The sequence below is a fragment of the Gorilla gorilla genome, chromosome 19 (genome assembly GCF_029281585.2).
Source record: "Gorilla gorilla gorilla isolate KB3781 chromosome 19, NHGRI_mGorGor1-v2.1_pri, whole genome shotgun sequence".
NCBI classification, from domain to species: Eukaryota; Metazoa; Chordata; class Mammalia; order Primates; family Hominidae; genus Gorilla; species Gorilla gorilla.
The window spans coordinates 73,423,922-73,448,376 of NC_073243.2; the positions used below are offsets into that span (position 1 = coordinate 73,423,922).

Sequence of the window (24,455 nt, forward strand, 5' to 3'; positions counted from 1 at the left end):
ATTATTAATTTTAAATTGTACCATGCTCTTTTTCTCCCACAAATATTAATAACAAGGAAAATACTGATACGGAAGAAAAAAGTGGCTGTGCTGTAGTGTGAAATACAGAGTAGTAGAGACACCTGTTTCCAAGCAGATGGGGGGAAAATGTGTCCCTTTTTATAGGAGGAGCATTGCAATGGCATTTAGTGCTATTTTTAATCACTGTTTTTAAATTTATTTCTAGGGAAGCAGTGCTCTTAAAACATTGGAAATGAATCCTTGTACCCCAAATAATGTTGAGGTTCTGGAAACTCGATCAGCATTTCCTAAAATAGAAGATACAGAAATAATTTCCCCAGTAGCTGAGCGTCCTGAAGATCGCTCTGATGCAGAGCCTGAAAACCATGTGGTTGTGTCCTATTGTCCACCCATCATTGAGGAAGAAATACCAAACCCAGCCGCAGATGAAGCCGGAGGGACTGCACAGGTTATTTACATTGATGTTCAGTCGATGTATCAGCCTCAAGCAAAACCAGAAGAAGAACAAGAAAATGACCCTGTAGGAGGGGCAGGCTATAAGCCACAGATGCACCTCCCCATTAATTCTACTGTGGAAGATATAGCTGCAGAAGAGGACTTAGATAAAACTGCGGGTTACAGACCTCAGGCCAATGTAAATACATGGAATTTAGTGTCTCCAGACTCTCCTAGATCCATAGACAGCAACAGTGAGATTGTCTCATTTGGAAGTCCATGCTCCATTAATTCCCGACAATTTTTGATTCCTCCTAAAGATGAAGACTCTCCTAAATCTAATGGAGGAGGGTGGTCCTTTACAAACTTTTTTCAGAACAAACCAAACGATTAACAGTGTCACCGTGTCACTTCAGTCAGCCATCTCAATAAGCTCTTACTGCTAGTGTTGCTACATCAGCACTGGGCATTCTTGGAGGGATCCTGTGAAGTATTGTTAGGAGGTGAACTTCACTACATGTTAAGTTACACTAAAAGTGTTCATGTGCTTTTAATGTAGTCTAAAAGCCAAAGTATAGTGACTCAGAATCCTCAATCCACAAAACTCAAGATTTGGAGCTCTTTGTGATCAAGCCAAAGAATTCTCATGTACTCTACCTTCAAGAAGCATTTCAAGGCTAATACCTACTTGTACGTACATGTAAAACAAATCCCGCCGCAACTGTTTTCTGTTCTGTTGTTTGTGGTTTTCTCATATGTATACTTGGTGGAATTGCAAGTGGATTTGCAGGCCAGGGAGAAAATGTCCAAGTAACAGGTGATGTTTATTTGCCTGACGTTTACTCCTTTCTAGATGAAAACCAAGCACAGATTTTAAAACTTCTAAGATTATTCTCCTCTATCCACAGCATTCACAAAAATTAATATAATTTTTAATGTAGTGACAGCGATTTAGTGTTTTGTTTGATAAAGTATGCTGATTTCTGTGCCTACTGTATAATGGTTATCAAACAGTTGTCTCAGGGGTACAAACTTTGAAAACAAGTGTGACACTGACCAGCCCAAATCATAATCATGTTTTCTTGCTGTGATAGGTTTTGCAAGCCTTTTCATTATTTTTTAGCTTTTATGCTTGCTTCCATTATTTCAGTTGGTTGCCCTAATATTTAAAATTTACACTTCTAAGACTAGAGACCCACATTTTTTTAAAATCATTTTATTTTGTGATACAGTGACAGCTTTATATGAGCAAATTCAATATTACTCATAAGCATATAATTCCAGTGACTTATTATGTGAGATGACTACTAAGCAATATCTAGCAGCATTAGCTGTCCATATAGTTCTGATTGGATTTCGTTCCTCCTGAGGAGACCATGCCATTGAGCTTGGCTACCCAGGCAGTGGTGATCTTTGACACCTTCTAGTGGATGTTCCTCCCACTCATGAGTCTTTTCATCATGCCAGATTATCTGATCCAGTCCTCACATTTTTAAATATAAAACTAAAGAGAGTGCTTCTTACAGGAACAGTTACCCAAGGGCTGTTTCTTAGTAACTGTCATAAACTGATCTGAGTCCATGGGCATACCTGTGTTGCAGGTGCAGCAATTGCTTGGTGAGCTGTGCAGAATTGATTGCCTTCAGCACAGCATCCTCTGCCCACCCTTGTTTCTCATAAGCGATGTCTGGAGTGATTCTGGTTCTTGGAAAAGCAGAAGGAAAAACTAAAAAGTGTATCTTGTATTTTCCCTGCCCTCAGGTTGCCTATGTATTTTACCTTTTCATATTTAAGGCAAAAGTACTTGAAAATTTTAAGTGTCCGAATAAGATATGTCTTCTTTGTTTGTTTTTTTGGTTGGTTGGTTGTTTTTTATCATCTGAGATTCCGTAATGTATTTGCAAATAATGGATCAATTAATTTTTTTTGAAGCTCATATTGTATCTTTTTAAAAACCATGTTGTGGAAAAAAGCCAGAGTGACAAGGGACAAAATCTATTTAGGTTCTTTGTGTATGAATCCTGATTTTAACTGCTAGGATTCAGCTAAATTTCTGAGCTTTATGATCTGTGGAAATTTGGGATGAAATGCAATTCATTTTGTACATACATAGTATATTAAAACTATATAATAGTTCATAGAAATGTTCAGTAATGAAAAATATATCCAATCAGAGCCATCCCTAAATAGTGTTCTCTTGTCTTCCTTTGTATCCTCTTTGGCTCCTTCCCTTAGCTTCCACCCCAGACATCAGACCTGGGGCTGCTTTCTCTCCCTGCCAAAGCTTGCTGTTAGCATTGTCTGCTTGCCCTCAACTCCTGCCTTGTTCCCTGTTGAAATGTATCAATCCTGTACTTTATCTCTCCAGGACAAGGACAAGTGTGGCTACAGTAAAAGTTTATTGCTCTAAACGACGCTAACCTGAGATAACGAGAAAAGGCCAGAAGAGATTGTTTGATCTCTGCCTGTCAATATATATGCATTTCAACTGTGACCATCTGGATCCAGGGCCCTTTCTAACCTATATAACGACTCATTTGTTTGGTTAATGATGAATATCACTGGGGCTCTTAAGTCCTTTCGTTCTATCCAAGACTTCATTGTTTTTTCTGTATAAAAAAAGTGCAGAGGCCGGGCGCGGTGGCTCACGCCTGTAATCCCAGCACTTTGGGAGGCCGAGGCGGGTGGATCACGAGGTCAGGAGATCGAGACCATCCTGGCTAACATGGTGAAACCCCGTCTCTACTAAAAAAAATACTAAAAATTAGCCGGGCGTGGTGGCGGGCGCCTGTAGTCCCAGCTACTCGGGAGGCTGAGGCAGGAGAATGGCGTGAACCCAGGAGGCGGAGCTTGCAGTGAGCCGAGATCGCGCCACTGCACTCCAGCCTGGGCGACAGAGCGAGACTCCGTCTCAAAAAAAAAAAAAAAAAAAAAAAAGTGCAGAATATCACTCACCTTTTCCCTACTTTTGGATCCCCTACACGAGGATCACTAGCTTAATGAGAAGCAGAGTAACACTATTAAGTCTGGGCAAGCTCCTTATAAGTTGCTGTGTGCTTAAAAGAATGTGGTTTATGTCTGGGGCCAAAGCAGTTTTCCTTCTTTTCCCTCATTGAATTCAAGACAGCTAGATACTTGTGTAGATCCCAGGGTATTACCTCTACTCCCCGCAACCTGTGTGTGTAGGGAGAGTAACAACACGGGAAGAGGGGAGGGAAGTTGGAAGGAGATTGGTCACATATTCAGTTGTCTGAGATACTGGTAAATGTGCGCTGTTTGTCAATGAAGGTTGCATGCGTCCATTTACAAGGTGGTCTCATACTGATTGTGCTCTGTCCAGTTAGATTCGTGGCTTCTCCCTTGGAAGCTACAATTAAGGACTAGTTAGAAGCAGAGGCTAGATGTGTTCTCTCCAGCCCTTACTGACTGGGAAAATAATTGAGAAATCCCTCTTTTCCTCAGTGAAAGCCCAGTCATTGGTTAGAAAAATCTAATTGTCAAACTAGCATTATGTTCCATCATATCTGTGGGATAGTAATTCATGTAAGATACATTTTTACCTCTCTTACAAGTCAATTCACTTACAAGCCAGTTTCAAATCAAGCTTCCCTTGCGAGGAATGGAGATCATTATGGGGCTTATTATGACTACATTTCTTTTATGAGTGACCATTTTAAATAATATTTTATTTAATATTAAATTATTAAAGACTTAGCTAGACTTTTAACATTAGATGAACCTTGTGAATCATATATTGCATAGATTAGCACATGTATGCAATCTAGGTCATCAGTTTGTTGAATTTATACAGCCCTAGATTTGAGATTGTGGCCCTGAGTATCTCGATAGTTGAGTTGTGTGTTTATGTGCTTATGTGATAGAGGTGCTTTGTTCCTGCAGCTTAGAAACAGAAGCAGCCATTCATTGAGAAGCTTAGGAGAGGAAGTATCAACCTCATTTTCCAAACCAGCATTACTTTCACGGCTCATGGATCTGAAACATTACATTTAGAACATTTAGTACTATTACACTCTCAGAAACTGTGGTAAAAAGTCACATTTTCAAAACTTCATGCATATTGTATTCTTGTTGGAAATAAGTCCTGTAGTTTCTTAATTGTCTTCATGCCGTCCATATTTAACAAACATTGCAAGTCCTTTTTGTATTTGGGTAATTATTTGTAATTTAGTGAAGGAGACTAGGGGATGTTTTCTTCCAAAGGGAATTTAAAATCAGTTTTATGGTATTTTGAAAGTAAAATACTCCTTAACATGTCAATATTTTTAAAGTGTTATCTCAAAGTTTTCTATTGCTCAGGTATATAATCTAATAAAATTTTTTGTTTGTTTGCTCTAAGGTTATTTTTGCTATTCTCTATTTTGAATTATGTTAAAATTTGTGTGCATTTTATGAAATGCCTTTTTTCTTATTTTGAAAGTGTAAAATTGGGCATCTCAGAGTAAAATGTGGGATTATTAGCTACAAAGACTAGGCACATCGTGAAAGCTCAGTAACTAATTTTCTTGACTGAGTCCTATCCCAGAGTGTCACAGATTCAACAGAATTTTCCTGAAGGGTGATACACACCAAAATCTAGCTTGTGTGGATCTGAGACTATTGACTCAAAGATTCAAATCTACTTCGGAAGTGACTCCACGGTTTGAGTGAAAACTGAGGAAGGACTCATGCCTGTATATCACTAGATATCTTATTTCTCCATAATTTTAAGTGTTCATAATTTCTTCTTCTTTGATGGGTGTGCAACTGGGGCATGTTTGTACCGGCCAGCGTGTGTTCTGCCCAACAGTGTGTCTGTGTGTGAGGTTAACTGATTCAGAACTCATTCTCTTGATAAACTATTTCTTGAAAGCATTTATTTTAAGTCTTTATTTCCTGCTGAAATGAAGTTTCATGCTGTCATGCCCATCTTATTCTAGAAGAAAATTTCCATAGAAGAAAATGACTTATGGCCAGAGTTACAGAACATTCATCTTTTAGACTTAGCCTTAGAATATCATTGGAAATTACTTGGCTTGAATTTGGTTCATTTTTATCTTTATGGATTATGTACCAGGGCTATTAATAATACTTAAACCCCTTATGTTCCTATGGTGGTTAGATTTTTTTATTCCTTTTCAATTAGTGCTGTTAATTATTACATGGTCGTATTCATGCTTATTACAGATGAACTATTTTTAGTGCCAGTGTAAAGGATTAAGAATAACATTCAATTAGTTGGCTATTTCAGGCTTTATTGTACATGGTAATGTTTCAGGGAGTGTGATTTGGTCTAGAATATATCCAGATCCTTATGATATTGGGTTATGACAGGATTCTATTATTTTTAGCCATGAATGGTGCTTACTTTTCCCTATATTAGGAATGTTAATATTTGGATTATCAGAGTCCATGTTATAAACAGAATTTACCTATGCAAGACAAATTCTAACTGTGCAACATTTTCATGAGAATTAAAAGTTGTGTGTTAAGGGGAAAACCCTCTGAATGTTTTTATGTGTAAGTGCCTAAAGAACCATAGAAACAGTACATCAAAAGCTCTTATAAAAGAAAAACTGATTGAACATTAGCCAGAAACAAAATATGATTTACATTTTTTTTTTTTGGTTGCTGGGACTGAATACCCTAAAAACTAAGAGATGTGAGTGGGGAAAATGTCTAATTGATAAGAAAGTTGATTTATATTATATTTACATGCATCTTCTAAGATTGCCTTTACAGTAGCCAATCAGAACTTTAAAAAAAAAAAAAAGCTAACAACATAGATCCTATGTGTTGCCCTTAAGACTAAAATACTTTGCACACGTGATTGAATGGCTCACTTAAGTTGTTGAATTCCCTTATACATTTAAAGTGTACTTCCGTTTAGAATTATTCCATTTTAAATGGGTAACTTTCAGCTTCTGAACTATTTTCCTAAACATTCCAGTGGTGTGTTATAAAAGATCAAAATATCTCTAGTTGGTAATACAATTTTCATTTATAACGTGGAAAAGTTAACTGTTAGGTTTAACATTAGTATTAGTGTTTTGGCAATTGCTCATAGAAAAGAACACTGAATAATGGTTTTCATACAACTTTTGTAAAACATTCTTCTCCCAGTTTGATTCCAAATGCTTTTCCCCAAATTGTCTAATATATCATAAGCTAGTGTTTCCTTCTATTTAATTTTTCCTTCCAACACAATATTTAGGAAAAATATGAATAACATTGTGAGTAGCGGGAGACAACACGAAAAAGAAACCTTTCATTGTTGTGGAGGGGTAGGTATTATGTGATTGATGCCCTTCCTGGCATTTGTTTTATCCTGTTATTTTCTCAAAAAAGAGCACGGCTTTTTCTTAAATACATTTAAATTCAGAATTGCTTGCAAAAGATTGGCCTGGATAGATAGACATCCTAGATTTAAGATAGTACCACCTTAAAGGTATGTTGAAAGGTAAAATAAATCATTTCAAAATACTTAACTTTCCTAATAAGAATGTTAGGTTTTCTTCTCTTTCATTAGCTGGCCATAAGTCAAGGTCCTTATAACACTAGGAAATTACCTTTACTTTCAAAATTGCATTATAGTGAATTACTGTTTACAAAATACACATACTGTGAACAGATATAAGTTTCTGTCTTTTATAAGGTTTGTAGAATGAATGTTTTTTTAAAGTGAGTATTATATGTTAAATATTTTAAGTTTTTTATAAATACTAGTAACTGTTTACTAATATTTGTTTGGTCAAATGCTTGTAAATGTAGCTGAAAGAAGATAGGGAGAAACTGCGGATCCCAAACTGTTCCCTTTTTCATTTCTTGAAATGTTACCACTACAGACATTTTTTTAAGGTGAATAAACAGTTGTGATGTGCTGTACCTAAAATCATGTTTAATCGTATAAGGAAACATTTCAATACACTTATACAGGAAGAAAACTATAGATGAAGTACATGTGTGTGATTCAGTCTGATTCACAGAATTCTGAGAGTAATATGGAATAAAACAACTCCACTTAGATGATAACTGAAGCATTTCCTGCCTTGTGAAAATTTGGATATTAAATTGCTGTTAGAATGGGAAATTTGGACAACTTTATATCATTGTATAATTTCAGAATTTAGTTTCTGTATCTTTTGGAAAACATGATTATAGCAAAAACATAGAAAATAATCTATTACTAAAACACCATAAATGTAAAACTAGTATGCTTGGCTGTTAACTCTAAAGATGTTACTTATGTCTGTTTTTAAAACATGCATGTATTTAACAATTTTATCACAGTATTGTCATGGAAAAAATAAATATATTTTCTTACATCTTACACTGACAGACTTGGGCATTATTGGGTTTTTCCCCATGTTACACACTTAGGAGAAGTGGCATCTGCTTTGTTGTTGTATTTTTTTGTTCTATCCTGTAAGAAATACAGTGGTGGTAAAGCAATCACATAGCGCTATGGATGTGTTTTTAACATTTGAGTACATTGCTGTGCCATTGGTGTAACATCCATCTGTCCATTAAATCATTATTGTTTACCTGAGAAGTTAGCATCAAAATAATCAAATAGTGGGAATCCAGCATTAGCAAATAAATAATAAATACTGGTCTTTAATGGTTTTTAGTTTATGTCCTCTGAAAATAGCTTAAACATTCCTGAAGATTCTGAGAATGTATCAAAATTTTATTTCAACCTATTAGGAAATACAGTCACAGATTTAGCAAAACCAGTAATTTTAAAGTATAAAGTGATCTTAAATAGATGTTCTTAAATGGAGAAATTAAGTCCTTAGTCATATGTATAGCCTAGACTTAGCCAGATTGAAACATGAATGGGCCTGGATTTAACCAGAAGAAATTGCAGACCAACTCAATTGTGAAAAGCATGTTAGTATTTAAGTGCTAGGAAGTTCATACATATGGCCTGTTCTTTGGGGATTCTCAATGCATAACTTGTTTCCCAGATGGTGAGTTCTTGAGTCAAGATGTATAGCACCCTCAACCCCGGGAACTTATAAAAAGGATCAGAGAAGAATGATGAGATTATTGGGAGAAAAAATAGAGATGTATGAAAAAAATGTTTAAAGGTATTCAATGTCAACTAAAATGTTAGCTTACAAATAAGTTCTTCACAAAAGAACTATAATAATAGCTTGTTATGAGTGACTTATAAATTTGATCTTACTAGCTTTCTCCTGGAGTGATCAAAAATATTCGTTGTGCTGGTCCCAGGGAAGATGAAATAACAAGAGATGCCTTGAACTGATTTGTGCTTAAATTGGAGATGATTTTATCCCTGGGTGATTAGTTTCAGATTAGAGACAAGAAAAGCTTTTGAGGATGACCTTGAGAAAAACTGTTAAGTGATGGCCAGGTGCAGTGGCTCACGCCTGTAATCCTAGCACTTTTGGAGGCCAAGGCGGGTGGATCACGAGGTCAGGAGTTCGAGACCAGCTTGGCCAACGTGGTGAAACCCCATCTCTAAAAATACAAAAAATTAGCCGGACGTGCTGGCGCGTGCGTGTAATCCCAGCTACTCGGGAGGCTGAGGCAGGAGAATCGCTTGAATCCAGGAGGTACAGGTTGCAGTGAGCCGAGATCACACCACTGCACTCCAGTCTGGGCAACAAGAGCACAACTCCATCTCAAAAAAAAAAAAAACAAACTTTTAAGTGGAAACAACATTAAAATGAATGCAATCCCAGTGTATGAACCCCTGTCTCCAAACCTTCCAAAGTTATGAAAGAATGTCAAGCCTCAGCTCAAACAAATCTTTCTTCCCCTTCCTGCCCTCAGCCTGCCGTAACTCTGCTCGAGGCTGAGCCTCTTCCAGCTCTAGAGGCACTTGCATACTCCCCTCACCTACACCATCCTTGGAGTTGATGCGAGCCAGGGACTGAAAGCCTTGAGGAAGCAGAGTGTTGAGAACAGATGGACCCTCCTAGTCCTAAATTGCCCAATTACCAGTGCAGGCAACATGCCACCTTCAGAATGGAACCTAGACTCTAATTTCCTCAATTACCATTGTCGCTCCTTTCCTTTCCTGTGTTGGCTGAGGCTGGGTTCACACCTTTTCCGAGTCAGCCGCTGCCTTGCGGGAGGCTTCACAGGCCTGGCTCCCATCCCAGCTTCACAACTCACTATCAGGATAAGCTTTGGAGAGTTATTCAGCCTCTCCCCGTTTCCTCATCTCTGAAACGTGGCTCTTCATGCCCACCTTTGCAGGACTGGGGAGGATTAGACAGCGTACATCATGTTCCCAGCAGTGGATGTTTGTTACCCATGCCTCTTCAGAAACTACAGGAACACCTAAGGCCTTAAAGGTATAAATGCCTCCGCACTTGTTCAGCTGCTCCTTAGGTCATCTCTCCCATTTACACAGAGAGAAGCTGCACAGCACAGGACCTGCAGGGGAGCCATGGCATCTGTCCCCACAAAGTGAACACAAGGGCTTCACTTAGATGACTTCTTCCATCTGCAGGGCCCAGTTTAGGCCTTGCTGGCTCAGAGAAGCCTTTTCCAGCATCGCCAGGCCCTCAGTCCTGTGCCTTCCCAGGCCTGTGTGTCCCCACGGCACCAAGCACAATCCTAACGCTTGATTTGGGAATGGGAATTGAACAATGTCTCGGGCTCTTACATCCATGAAGCTTAGTGCAGGATCTGCCACATCTCAGGTGCTTGATTAATATTCTTTAAATGCGCCTTGAGAAAAACGTGGTTTAATGTGTTTCCCTGGTTATTAGAAATATGTCATTTTACAGAGGGTGATCCCTTGCGGGATAGTCTCAGACTATGCAAGACAAGGGAACCCTGGTTAAGGACAAGGATGGGAGGCTCCCTGTAGTAGCTCAAAGCAGCTCCTTCCCCAGATTTGGGCCATCTTGCCTTGTAGTAAGTAGATGCTTAAGACGTGTTGAATGCAATTACCTGATTCTCCCCAGACAGAAATTTACTCTTACCTTCTTACCTCTTTGACAACAACAGATGGGAAATAAATGGCCTTTATCTGAAGTGACAACAGGTTAGAGTCCTTCTACACATTGTCTGTCACCTCCGCCCTCTGCCATCTCCTCCCCAATTTGAACCTTGTTTTCATTTTCTGTGGGTCAGGTTCTCCATATCCTTCCAACTTGTATGGACAACTTGCATGACCAAGTGATCCATTCTGGCCCCCGTCCCTCTTCCCCAAACTGCATATCTGCTTCTCTGGAAGATAGTCTTGGCTTTGATATTTCAGGCATCTACTTTGTGGGCAGGTAAGCCCTGGCATGTTCCTCAGGCCACACCACTGTAGTCTCCTATTCCACCCGGAAATAACACGTATCTCCTTACACACAAAACTTTCTTCCCTCAAGAAAGACCTCCTCAAGCAGCTGGGCCCATGGTCCAGGCTCCTCCAAGCTTATGGCCTTGCCATCAGGGGAGTCCTCGCCAGCTCACTGTGAGGACTCTGGCCTGGCTTGTCATGTGCTCATTCCTGGTTCAGTCCTGTAGCTGGACATAGGTTCTATTCAAAGGACATTTTCACAAGAGCTGGAGAAAGATGAGTCCCTCCAAAAGAGGTGATATCCTGAGTAGACAGAACAAAAAATACTCACTGAAGAAAAACTAGAAAATCAATGGAAAAGAAAAAGAAATCACACAATCTTTTTTATTTTCCAAGACAGAGTCTCGCTGTGTCACCCAGGCTGGAGTGCAGTGGTGCGATCTCGGCTCACTGCAACCTCCGCCTCCTGGAGTTCAAGCGATTCTCCTGCCTTGGCCTCCCCAGTAGCTGAGACTACAGGCTGATGCCACCAAAACCGGCTAATTTTTTGTATTTTTAGTAGAGACGGGGTGTCACCACGTTGGCCAGGCTGGTCTCGAACTCCTGACCTCGTGATCTGCCTGCTTCAGCCTCCCAAAGTGCTGGAATTACACGGGTGAGCCACCATGCTGGGCCCACACAATCTTTTTATGCAGCATTAGGTCTTTTCAACATTTTACTTTTTATCCTTTCGGAAATATTTTCCTATGTGAATATGTGTGTGTATATATGTACATGTCTATTCATATATATGTATATGTGTGCATATATAAAAGAATTGTAGATTCTGTTTTGGAACTTGAATTTTTATTTCACATATTTTGAAAATCTTTTCATATATGGTACTCTTTCATGGATATATGAAATCCCAATGTATGGATGAATTATTCTGTATTCTGGACATTTTTCTATATTCATACTTTTCATTAAATAATTGATAACTTTGAAAGTCAAGCAAAAGTGTTTGGCATTAATTTGACATCTGAATTTCATACTAAAAGCCATTGGCACCTTGTACACAAAAACACCCAAACCAACTTTTCTGTGTCATAAAATGCTGTCTTTTATAAGTAACTGGCTACCAAAGATGCTGATGCAGAGTTCCATGGATTCCCTGCTATTTCCTCTAAGTTGTGGGCTGCTTGGGGTCATGCTGAGTGGCCACTGGAAAGGGCAGCTGCCTGACAATTTCCTCAATCCCCCTGGGCACCCACACCATCAACTGTACCCCAGCCTAGGTCCTTAGTCATGGCAAAGGGTCCCTGGACCCCAGGAACACAGGATTTTCAGGAACTATAAATAGGAATTTTTAAGTACGGTTATGCTTTCTGAGAACAGAACTCCCCTTATCCTATGAGTGTTTGACTCATTGTCTAGGGACACAGCTGACCGTGGCATAGCCTTTAGTTGGGATAGCACAGGACAGAGGGTGCATTTTAGGAAAACGAACTTGGTTTTTGGGGAGGTATCATCTGGAGGTGGGAGAGACTGAAAGTTAGAGTTGATCAGGGTTGTGGTAGGCAGGACTCTACGAAGGCCCCCGAGATGCTTGCATGGAACTGTGGAAATGGTGTGTTGTCACTCCCACAATTAGGCTACTTATCAGTTGACTTGGAGTTAATAGACAATGATCCTGGGTGGGCGACCTATTGAGGAGAGCTCTTATGAGAGGGACTGGACCCTGCCTAAAGAAAGTCTCCCCTGGCTTTGAAGAAACAAAGAGCAAGTGAGCCTCAGGTGAGACCACAGCCCAGGCGACACCTTGACAGGGGGAGCTGAGTCCTCTCTATCCTTTATATCCTCACTGGCACTTTGGCCAGGGGCTGGTTTGTGAATAGCTCGTCCTCAGTGAGTGTCAATGAAATGTCAACCGACCTTGTGTGGGCGAGTGCCTGGAGGGGGCAACTACAGTAATCCTTGCGAGGGCCCGCAGGCCATCCGCTCCCCACCCTCCATTCCCCACCCCCAAAGCCTCCCAACCCACTCCCAGGGGCTCCCAGCTTCCAGGCCGGAGGTAGTCACATGGATAAGGCCCCCAGCCTTGGGCACATCCTTTTACCTCTCTAGCCCCGTGTGGAGCTGGAGCAGAGATCGCCCAGGCTTCTTTCATTTCTGAGGTGGTGTGAATGTGACCTGGACAAGCAATCGGCTCGTGTTCCACTTTCCACTGTATTAGACAGGGCCCCCCATTTCATTCCGAACCCCCACAGTTGCTCCCTGAACCCCACGTTCAGTGAGAACATGGAATGCTGCCGGCAGGGCCTGAAGTCACCACGCAGTGAGCCTTGAGACCCCTGCGGCCCCATACCCCTCTCCTCCCACAGCTCTCTCTGCCTCATAGTCCATTTTCTCTGCCTCCGCTTTCTTTTGGCCAATTTCCTAACAGGGCTTTCCTTAGCTAAGCCCCTGGCCTGGTGCCTCTTACTTTTGTTATTAAGTGAGTATAAACGGCAAATTTCTTGAGCCTCCCTGGCCTTCCTTCGAAGAGACATTCCAACTCAAGTCCTCTCCTAGCCAAGTCAGAACTGCAGCCCCTTGGCAGCAGGCTGTTCGGGGAGGCCATAGCCCCGGGCTGGGCCCTGGCTTGGAGGTGAGCAGCTGGGACATCGGGGGAGGCCATGCCACATGCTGGGAAATTTCTATGCCTCTGGACACCATTTGCATCTTGAGCAAAACTGAAAGACAAGATGGATAAATAGAAAAGAAGAGACCTCCTCCCAGGGGCTGAGACATAATGTTCTCTCTCCCGTCTTTCCAGGAAAGGGCAAGTGCTCCTGGGAGCTACGAACTTTCTAGGACAAAGATGCCTCAGCAAGAGCAAGCGGGAAGAAGAGGAGCGGCAGGGGAGGCCTTTCCCAGCTGCCTGCGCTGTTCTTTCAGCTCGTGGCTTGGCTGGGGCAAGGCAGGGGCCCAGGGGAACACGCTGCTGGGCAGAAATAGCTTGCAACCACTCCCCAGGGTTATGGAGGTTATTTGTGGAGATGAAAGCAAAGGAGGGAAGGGAAAAGAATTTAACCCACACCCAGTTGCCCGTAGAGGGGCCTGAATCCCACCCTGCTGGACTAGCTCTTTAGTTTCTGCTTTCAGATTTGCTCAACCCAGAGTCCCTGCAACAGAAGGCCTTTGAAAGAAGGCAGATTCAGGGCTGTGATGAGAAACTGGCATGCGTTGGCAAGCAGACTCTTGGGACCTGGCCTTTGTCCGAATCTCCCTCACTTACACGACTATACTGCAGACGACAGCTAACCCAAGGGAGCCTCAGAATGTCCCTCAACAATGCGGGTGTCCCTGGGCAGACTGCACCTGACCAGAGGTCAGGGTGAGGGCAGAAAAGCTCCACGGGACAGCATCGTGGCTGCGTCTTCGTGATGGGACCATGGGCAAGTCACCCAGTCTTTCTGGCCAGCGTCTGTCTTCCTAAGTCAAATAGGCCATGCCCATCTGCTCCAGCCATCATAGGAGGAGGACTGTTATGAAGATCAAATATGTGAACATTCTCTGACTGTGAGGTTGTGGTGCGGTTACTCACAGGGCCTAGCCCAGAAGCCAGCTGATGCTGTTGCGTTGGATTAGTCATTTTGCTGGCCCGAACATAGCCACCTGTAAGCTGGAACTTACGGTAGCCTGTCACTTCCACAGGACCCACCAGCTTAAATGCCGGTAGCCCTGGGACTTCTGGCCTCACAATGGTTGAGGTAGGGCTGCTTACATTTCCCTTCTCTGTTTAGCGTGTGCCGGATAAGTCCCTAGTTCGGATACCGTCGGACGACGCACATCTCCATGTTGAGAAATAACGTGCGAGTGGGCTAAAGCTGTACGACCCCTGATTTCAGATTCTAATTTTGATTCCATACTGGCAGCTCTCTCCCCACTGCAGGGAGAAAGTGCTGGAGAACGTCGTTCCCGCCTTTGATAAGCTAATCTTACCCCCTTCTCAGCTAAGGGTCTGGGTGGTGGTGGGCACGCCCGGACTGACCCCCAGCTCCAAGGGCAACTACTATGCGTTCCTGGACTGGGCAGGAGCTGGAAGAGGCAGGGAGGAGGTGGGAAGCGGCTCATGCCTTGTCCAGGCTCCTCTCCTAAAGTATTGTCTTTCCACTTGGAGCTGGAATTCTCTGCCTTTATTTTCTTGGAGTTGGGCCTCTGCAGGCTGCCCCTCGGTCATTCCCTCCCAGGAAGAACGGCCTTCTGGGGTGGGGGTTGCTGTCGGAGCTCAGACAGGCTGGGGGCCCCTCCTACTGCCTATTCTTCCTCCTTTGGGAACTCACAGTGCTAAAAACAAGCTTTCTGAGAACCATATTTTTCTGGGTTAAAGGTGAAAAATGCAGCGTTTCCTCCAAGTGGAAAGCCCTGGGCCTGCCAGCTCCAGCTCCGGGCGCTTTTCCGAGCTCCTTCCTCCCACGCAGGGAGGAGGCAGCAGCTCCTGCAGGGCCAGGGGAGGAGGTGGGCAGGGAGGAAGGAGAGGGGGCAGCAGCAGGAAAGCGCCAGTGCCCGTGCCAGCAGGGCAGTCCGTGTGTGGACACCAGCCGGCCTGTTGGTGTTGGAGGGCCGGGAGACGGGAGCGGGACTGGGTCAGGAAGTGAAAGACAAATACCAGGGTGGGAGAGTGGCGCGGCCTTCAGAGCGGCGGGCAGGCCGGGGCAGCTGCCTGGGCAGCCGCAGGAGGGGGACACAGAAGACCCCCACAGACCTTCCTGAGAGAAATCCTGAGGTGGGGCCTCCAGGAACATGCAGGGTTATGGGAGGCCATCTTAATAGGAAAAGCAAGGACATCCTCACCCCACACCCGGTCGCCCTTGCTTCGAACATGTGGGAGGTTCCGGGGAATTTCCTCAGACCCTGATTGTGGGAGAAAAGCTTTTCAGGATCCTGTGCCCCACTCCATCCTTCCTCCCTAGGACAGGGACTGCTGTTAGCCTCTGAGCTTCCTGGCGACACCCCAAACCTTTCTCTTCAGCCAAGAGCCTGGCCAGCCTTCAACATGCTCTCCCCACAGCGGCTACCCAAAAGCCAGGCACAGATCCCATCTTCCAGCCGGTCCAGTCCCTCCTCCTCAGAACAGCAACAGGGCCAGCTGCCAAGTGTCAGGGAGCAGGTGGAAGGAGGGCAAGGGGAAGAGAGGGCACCGCATTGCGATGGGGGAGGGCGGGTGCTGCTCCCATCAGGCCTGGCCTGGCTGGGCACTGAGAACATCATGGACCTTGCCTCCAGCCCCAAGGGTTAAAGAAGGTCGGAGAAGAGCTATGGCCAGGGGGTCACGGCATCCCTACTGCACCCTGCTGTGAATGACATAGGACTTGCTGGGGTAGACCGATTGCATCAGCAGTGATGCTTTTCCACTGCTCCTGAGTCCATGCCCTCCACCAGGCAGCTTGGTAGTTCTCTCATCCTGGAGAAGAGCCCATATGTCACGTGGGGGCCGGCCCGTTTCTTCCTCTCTTGAATCCACAGATGACTGGGGTGTGGCAGTGCCAAGCCGAGGCTGTGAAAGTCCTTCCACCTTTACTCTCGTGCTCGTGCCCTCCCCCATTGTTAGGAGAAGGGCATGCTCAGGCCAGCCCATTAGCCCAGAAGGAGGACAAGAAACACACGGAGCAGACACAAGCCACCTCACCAACCCAGCCAAGGCTGTCCCGAATTAGCAACCCTGACACGTGTGAGCAAGTCCAACGGACACTGGAAGATCCACCTAGTCAAGCCCAACCAAGATTGGCAGAGCTGCCAAGCTGACCACTTAAGGCGCATGAGGAATAAACACTCGTTGCTGTATGCCATTGCAGTTTTGTGATTTTTGTTATGCAGCATTATTGTGGCCATGGCAACAGATACACATAGAGAGACAACAGGACACCCAGGAGCCCACATGGGATACACTGTCTCTTACCCTGTCCTCTGACCCTGAGCCTCCCAGGTCACCAGCTCCTCTTGGGTCCCTCCACTCTGCTGCTCTCTCACCTGTCAGATCCATACTCCCCTGACCCTGTCATCACGTCACTCTTCTCCCCTTAGCCTCATCTGCTTCCCACCCAGAGGCAAGTGGTTCTACTCCCAGGCCTGCATCCCTGGGTCATTGCATTTTTCTCTGGATAACACTTTCATGGAACAACAACTCATTAGCAACAGCTCTTCTAGCTTCAATTCAGCTGAATGGCCTAAGATCACAATGGTATGTATGGCTGGAGGGAATCCATCAAAATGGCCTGTAAAAGCAACTCCATGACATCTTGGGAAGCACTGGCCCCAACAGTATCAAAGGAAGAGGTGTTGAGGCAAGGGTGTCTGGGAGGTGGAGGACCCACTTTCTACCATGTGGCCTTTCTCCGGATTGCACTCATATAAGATTATGTGTCTAGGAGTGGATGATGATGATGATGTTGATGATTACCATGATTCCTCTGGGAGAAAGGATCCTGGCCATCAAAGCTTCCGAAAGACAGGAGATTGGGGCACAAAGTGAACCTCTCTAGTTTATTCATCTTTTAGAATTACATTATGTGCTTAAAACTGTGCCTTGCACAAACCCCAAAAGTCTTTGCTGAATGAATGCTGCACAAACAAATGTAGAGTCAAGACTGGGACTAATTATAGGCTCTTGCATAAGTTAGATCATATGTCCCCCCCTCTTTGGGGGCAGTGTTCATCTCACCTTTCCCTTAGTAAGTCCATCATGGGGATCTGCCAGTGAACCAGCTGTCTCTGGGGTCATGTGCATGCATAGCAAAGGGACACAGCTCATGGTACGGAAGGAAGAAGTCGTGTTTCTCTGGTTCTCACCCAGATGCTCAGACCATCCTGACAGCATGTCCCCCCACCCCTGCACAGCCTTGGGAACACTGACTGTATTAGTGTCCATTGGTATGAACCTGACCTCCGCAAAATCAGTAACACCTCCATAAGTGAATGAATGAATGAATAAGTTCTAGCTTTGTCCCCTTTATTCAAGTTTACTATAGATACTCCCCCCCGCCCTTAAAACAAAAATGACAGTGACCTACCTCGGTAACACATGTTCCTTTTAATCTGCTTATCTTGGAAAGCTTCATATTCATCCTCTTGAGCCGTCAACATTTACCAAAAGAGAATGGTCAGCTCCCCAAGTTGCCCACCCAAGTTAACCTATCCATTCCACTGACACCACAAACGGCCCAAACAAGTCTCTCTTGGGAGAAATTTTTAGGAAAGGTGTGCAAGAATTCAGAGTCATCCACCCAAACTTCCAAAAGTATACTGTGTGGACAGTCTGCAGCTATAAAAATATACACATACAAAAGTACAGCTACAAAATCATGGGGGCTCAGCTCCTTAACTCTGCATTATAAAAAGTAGAGATTTCACATTCGAGGTAAGCTCTGGGGAAGGGGGCCGCATTATGATTATGATTCTGTGTTTGATCTCCTTCCATCTTTATTTTTATGGACTAGTCAGAACACAGTGAACCAGCCAGTGAGGAGTGGAAGGGGTTAATCCGAACAATCCACAGGCCAAGGTGGGAAATGTGAAGTTCAAGGTCACACAGTCATTCTGCTGTCAGGAAGAGTGTCATGAGTCAGGGAAGGAGAGAAGTATTTTAATAGTGCCCTGTGGGTTTCTTTCTCTCTCTCTCTCTTTTTAATGTACTATGAATCACAACACAGTCATTGAGCTATAGCAGACAGGCTCTGGAATTTGCATTGATGTGTGATCTCTGGCAGCCGCTACATATTCAGTGGGCAAAGTCCGATGCTTCCTACACAGAGAATTCTGCTGGGTCAGCTCGCGGAGTGTCAGCAGGAAAGGCCACCCAGGGATGCCTGTCTTGGTTCTCAGTTTCTCATCAGTGTGTACTTTCTTCTTGGTGAGAGGAAACACACCTGGTCCCTGGGCCTCTGCATATAGCATCAGGCAGGGTCTGAGGGCCCCTGGGATTCTCAGAATAGAAGGCTCTGTCCCTTGGACAAGGCCAGCTGGTGTTACTTGGCTCCACAAGTGTTGATGTTTTTCCCATCCACGGCATCTTCCACGAGGGAAATGTGGTAATCGGTGGACAGGGTGAAGTGAGAGATACAGCCCACGAGCCCTCTCATATATTGCCTGTTAGTGTGCAGAGCAATTTCCTTCATTCCACCTGCCAGGAAGCAAGAGGGAGATGAGGTGAGCCAAAGGACAGGTGTCAGCAGGGCAAGGTCGGGGTTCCAGTTTGGGGCACTTGAATGGCTGCTGACCAAGGCATCCCTTGATTCATGGGACATGTGAGGGCTGTAGGCCCCTTGAGCTGCTCGGTACCTCACCTCTCTCTATTTTATAATTATCCTTGAAGGAACAGATTGACTTGGATCAGTTTGCACACAATCAAAAGCTATAAATTCATTCCTCATGTGTGATTTCTGGCCCAGCTGACCACCTTGAGACCAAATAGTGTCTAGTAAATTTTGAAGTGTGGTATAATGTCAACAGAATGCAGTGTGTGGTTAGAAGTGATGTCATCTTAAACCAAAACAAATGCACTGATGTCGAATGCTTTCAATAGAAAATATCATATAGATAAAAATAGCTTTTCATTTTTATGTGTCTGCACTAATGAATTAATTATAATAAGCCATTTACAGAAATACTAGTCATTCTATTCTGCAAGGGGAAAGAAAGACAGGTCCTGTTTTGTCAGAGAGAATTCATGGAGCTATATTTAGCAGGTTCCTGTTCTATAAACAAGAAAAGCCTGGTTTTCCTGGTGGATCTGTCCAAAGCATAAAAGCATCGAAGGGAGCCCTTCCTGCCCCCTCAGCCATGAGTCAGCAGTTCAGAAAATGAAAGAATGGAATATCTGGAGGGCTTCCTGATTTACAGGTATTTGATCCAGCAAAGTGCACAGCCTCGGCACAGCAAATGGAAGACTAACAAGAAAAGCACTGGCCTAATTTTGCTTTGGTCGAGGGTCGGTCACTTACCCACATACAGAGCTCCATTGATGTTAAGCTGCCGCATCATGCCTGGGGATTTGCCTGTTCTGGCTCCATAGTCATCCACGGTTATCTTTCCTGACTGGCCATCCCTGCAAAACACCAAAACAAAATAGAACAAAAAGCCTGGCATTTTTGGAGTTCATTCAATCATTCATTCATTTCAATACAAATGTATTAAAGGACACACTATGTGCCAGGTACTGTGCTAAATGACGGGGCTGCAGAAATCAAAGCAAAAAGCAAATGTGTGGCCCTCAGGAGCCTGTGGTCTACTGAGGAAGACAAAAAGTCAAACTGTGAATGACAACACAGTGCCAGCACTCCACGGCGAAGACCACAAGGGTGCTGTGGAATTACACCAGGGGAGCAGCGCCTAAGTTAGACTAGAGAGAGGACAGTTATTAGAGAGATGGTCAGAAAAAGCTGCTCAGAGATTCTGTCCAAAATGAGTCTTGTAGGCTGGGTAGGTAAGTCAAGTGAAGGAGAAGGTTATGCAAACAGAGAAAGCAACAACAGCAAAGAGAAAGAGCAGGGGTTAGCACAGATGGAACTCACAGAACACTGGGGCTGGGAAAGGTGAAGCCCCAAACAAACGGTCAACCGCTTGTAAGGAGTTGAGAGTTTATCCTGAAGGTGACAGCGGGCCAGGGAAGAAATTTCAGGTGAAGCCCAGGGAGGAGAGCTTGTGGCGAGGCATGGGAAGCCATGGGGAGCTGGGATATTCTAAGTACAATGAGAAGCCAATGAAGCAGTTTTTGTAGGTATAAGATCATTCGATGAGAAGACTGGCTCAGAAGTTTCTGTTTTTTATTTTATTTTATTTTATTTTATTTTATTTTATTTTATTTTATTTTATTTTATTTTATATTTTATTTTATTTTATTTTATTTTATTTTATTTTATATTTTATTTTATTTTATTTTATTTTATTTTTTGAGATGGAGTCCCGCTGTCGCCCAGGCTGGAGTGCAGTAGCGCGATCTCGGCTCACTGCGGCCCCGCCCCCCGGGGTTCACGCCATTCTCCTGCCTCAGCCTCCCGAGTAGCTGGGACTACAGGCACCCACCACCTCGCCCGGCTAATTTTTTGTATTTTTTTTAGTAGAGATGGGGTTTCACCACGTTAGCCAGGATGGTCTCCATCTCCTGACCTCGTGATCCGCCCTCCTCGGCCTTCCAAAGTGCTGGGATTACAGGCGTGAGCCACTGCGCCCGGCCAGTGGCTCAGAAGTTTCTAAAGGACCCACAGAGCCCTAAAGTGACTCTGAAGACAGGAAGAGGGAGGTGTTCATTGGTGGCAAGGGCGTTGTAGTTTTCAAAGCTATTTTTCAAACCTATCCAGCCCCATGAGCCTTTTTCAAGCAAATACATTTGCTTCTATAGCACTAGGGGGTGGACTCACTCAGGCTTCATTTCTTGATAGCAACTCTTCTAGAGATTTACAGAGCTTTCTCTTGTTCTGTCCCCATCTTTGAGACCACAAACTTCCCATTTGGGAAGTGCTTTCTCAGAATCCTGTATCTGAATGCTGTGACAGGCAGAACCCGCAACAGCTTGCCTTGCTTGCCCTGCCTTTAAAAAAAAATTACTCTAAAATATTCCATTTTTTTCTACTTACTCTAGTTTATAAAGTCTAAGACTTTTTCATTTTTTATATCTAAAATGAAGATATACCTTATAATCAATGGCATCTTAGATTTGAAAAAATGTGGTATCACCTTCTAGCATAATAACATGCTTCTTTATCATGTTTATTACTTATTGTCTGTTGCTTCCCATTAGACTGCAAGACCATCAAGGCAAGGATGTTAATTTTCTTCAATGAGGTATCTCCTGTGTCTGGAATGATATAAGGCTCATCTCAGATGATGAATGAACAGTGAATCTGTGGAGCTTCAGCATCCTTACCTAAGATGGGAATAGCTATGCCCATCTCCCAAGATTATTGTGGAGATCAGATGTTATGCGTACAAAGCACAGGGCATGATACCCGATACACATCTTGCTCTATAAAGACTTGTAGAGGAGTGTGTTGTTATTGTTATCAATATCATTATCATTTTTATCCATAAAATGAAGATTATAAAACCTAAGTTGCTGTGAATATTGAGACAAAGTATGAAAAGTACCTGGCAACTGGAGATGTTTAATAAACTGGAATTTATTTTCTCTTTTCTGCTGGGATTAATGCCTGCAAGACCATGGTGCCCCAGAGCAAGACACTGTCCAAAGCAAGGCCCCCTGGGCAATCTCCTTTTCATTGACACTCCTATCTCTAACCCTGGAGCCTGCTACAGAGAATTAAGGTATCTGCTCAATCCTTCTTGCCATAATTGATATCCATGGCCTTGACCCAGTTCCCCCTGAGAACTCTTCCCTTCTAGGCCTGTCTGCTCACAACTCACAGTATCTGCTGGAATCCTCCCATTCATCTAGTTCCTGGGCTCGACTCTTTCTGTTCAGCCCTCCTTGCAACCTAAGACCCACCAGGAGAGGTATCCATGATGCCAACAGGAAAAGCCAAGTCTGCTAAGCCATCTGCATGGTGCCCAGCTTGACACTCTGACATGTGAAATTCTTCCTGTAGAACATTCCACTGCCTTATCCCTCCCAAACATCTGAAATCCTAGCTTTGGGTGGGTTTCATCATGGGGTAGGATGGAAAGGGCTTTGAGCTGGGATTCTAATCTTGGCTTTTCCCACAAACAGTTGTATAGTCTAGGGGGAGATCATTTAACATCAGTTTCCTTAGATGTCTAGGAAGTGCCTGGTATCCTCACCAGTGTGTATCTTGATACACATAATCAAACCCCAACAACAACTGGGAAGGCTTAAAAATTATTCCACAATGTGTGAGTATTCTACCAATGATCTCCACCCAAGGAAACTGGGAGAAGGGTGTTGTTCCCTGATGTTCCCAGGGTGGGGATTTGTAGGGATCAAGTGTGGTTAGAGGTAAAGAGCTCAAGCATTTCATATTCCTTTGGATGTCTCTGGCTAAGCCCCTTTAAAGAGGCAGAAATGCAGAAGTTAGAAGCCATAGAGTTTGGAGTATTTTGGAGTTAGGCTGGACTCTGAATTTTTAACTTGTAGTCTAGAAACTATTTGAAATCCAAGCATGTGGATATTCATGATGGGAAAACATTTCTTTTTTCAGAAAGTTAGAGTTGGGACTTCATCAAAATCACCCTCTCTCTCAAGGGCTTTCTAGACCATCTGGGAAGCTGAGAGGCACAGAGCTGCCTCTGTATCCCCATTTCCTCTAGGGTTTCAAAGGCAGGCCCAGCAGCCAGGGGTTGGGGGCCCAGCAGCCAGGGGTTGGGGGCCCAGCAAGGCTCTCCCCATTGCAGCCTATATGGGAGCTGAGTAGGAAAGTAGCCATGGTGGGCGCCCTGTTTCCCAGGCCTCACTCATGACTTTACCCACTGGCTTCCCCAGAAAGGGTTATGATAAATTCTCAGGGAACCCCAACCAGACCTTCATTTCAGCTTATCTTCTCCTGGGACCTTCATCTAACTTGCGAGATTGACATTTCTAAGTTTCAGCCTGCTATTTCGTTTCTGAAAATATGTTGTTAGAAATATGGACAAAGGTATTAATAGTAAAACTATTATATAAAGAAGAGCAAAGGAATGATTCATCCAAAGTTAATCAGAAGTCAGGATGGTGATTACCTCTGTGATAGGGGAGATATGTAATTGGGGCTGAGTGAAATACAGTCAGGTTCTAAGGTTTAGGTAATGTGTAAAAAAAAAAAGTGGCCAGGTGCAGTGGCTCATGCCTGTAATCCCAACATTTTGGGAGGCCAAGGTGGGAGAATCACTTGAGGCCAGGAGGTTGAGACCAGCCCTGGCAACATAGCAAGGCAGACGGTGCACACCTGTGGTCCCAGCTACTCAAGAGGCTGAAGTGGGAGGACTGCCTGAGCCTGGGAGGTCAAGCGAGGCTGCACTGAGCCATGATGACACCACTGTACTCCAGCCTAGGTGACAGAGCGAGAACCTGTCTCAAAACAAAACAAAACAAAAGGCCGGGCGCGGTGGCTCACGCCTGTAATCCCAGCACTTTGGGAGGCCGAGGCGGGTGGATCACGAGGTCAGGAGATCGAGACCATCCTGGCTAACACGGTGAAACCCCGTCTCTACTAAAAATACTAAAAATTAGCCGGGCGTGGTGGCGGGCACCTGTAGTCCCAGCTACTCGGGAGGCTGAGGCAGGAGAATGGCGTGAACCCAGGAGGCGGAGCTTGCAGTGAGCCGAGATCGTGCCACTGCACTCCAGCCTGGGCGACAGAGCGAGACTCCGTCTCAAAAAAAAAAAACAAAAAAAAACAAAAAAAAAACAAAACAAAAAAAGCCAGAGGGAGGGGGGAGGATTGCCTGTACAATGAGATTTGAAAGTCTTTTTTTTTTTTTTTTTTGAGATGGGGTCTCACTCTGTCACCCAGGCTGGAGTGCAATGGCATGATCCTGCTACCTCCACCTCCCAGGCTTAAGCGGTCCTCTCACCTCAGCCTCCCGAGTAGTTGGGATTACAGGCGTGTGCCACCACACCCAGCCAATTTTTGTATTTTTTGTAGAGACAGGGTTTCGCCATGTGACTCAGGCTGGTTTCAAACTCCTGAGCTCAGGTGATCCACCCACCTCGGCCTCCCCAAGTGCTGGTATTGCAGGTGTCAGCCACCATGCCCGGCCCAAACATTCTTTAAAGTCCACATACCCTGAACTCTCAAGGTTCTTCCAGTTCAGCCAT

At 44.2% G+C, this 24,455-nt stretch overlaps 2 protein-coding genes across 11 annotated transcripts in view; one reads left to right on the plus strand and one right to left on the minus strand.

The window, feature by feature from the left end:
• LIFR (LIF receptor subunit alpha) overlaps positions 1–7,783 on the plus strand; it is a 122,701-nt gene extending 114,918 nt beyond the window's left edge. For all 7 annotated transcript variants that reach the window (XM_055367621.2, XM_019013578.3, XM_055367618.2 and 4 more), the window contains one exon: positions 227–7,783. In XM_055367621.2, the coding sequence (XP_055223596.2) occupies positions 227–850 (624 nt within the window). In that variant the 3' untranslated portion in view covers positions 851–7,783. The remainder of the gene's footprint in view (positions 1–226) is intronic.
• A 9,425-nt stretch (positions 7,784–17,208) lies between these two features.
• EGFLAM (EGF like, fibronectin type III and laminin G domains) overlaps positions 17,209–24,455 on the minus strand; it is a 207,631-nt gene continuing 200,384 nt past the window's right edge. For 2 of the 4 annotated variants that reach the window (XM_031003504.3, XM_063700784.1), the window contains exons 21-22: positions 19,690–19,793; positions 17,209–18,869 (exon numbers count right to left, since the gene is read on the minus strand). In XM_031003504.3, the coding sequence (XP_030859364.3) occupies positions 18,715–18,869; positions 19,690–19,793 (259 nt within the window). In that variant the 3' untranslated portion in view covers positions 17,209–18,714. The remainder of the gene's footprint in view (positions 18,870–19,689; positions 19,794–24,455) is intronic. The other 2 variants (XM_004058922.5, XM_004058923.4) reach the window with 2 other exon arrangements.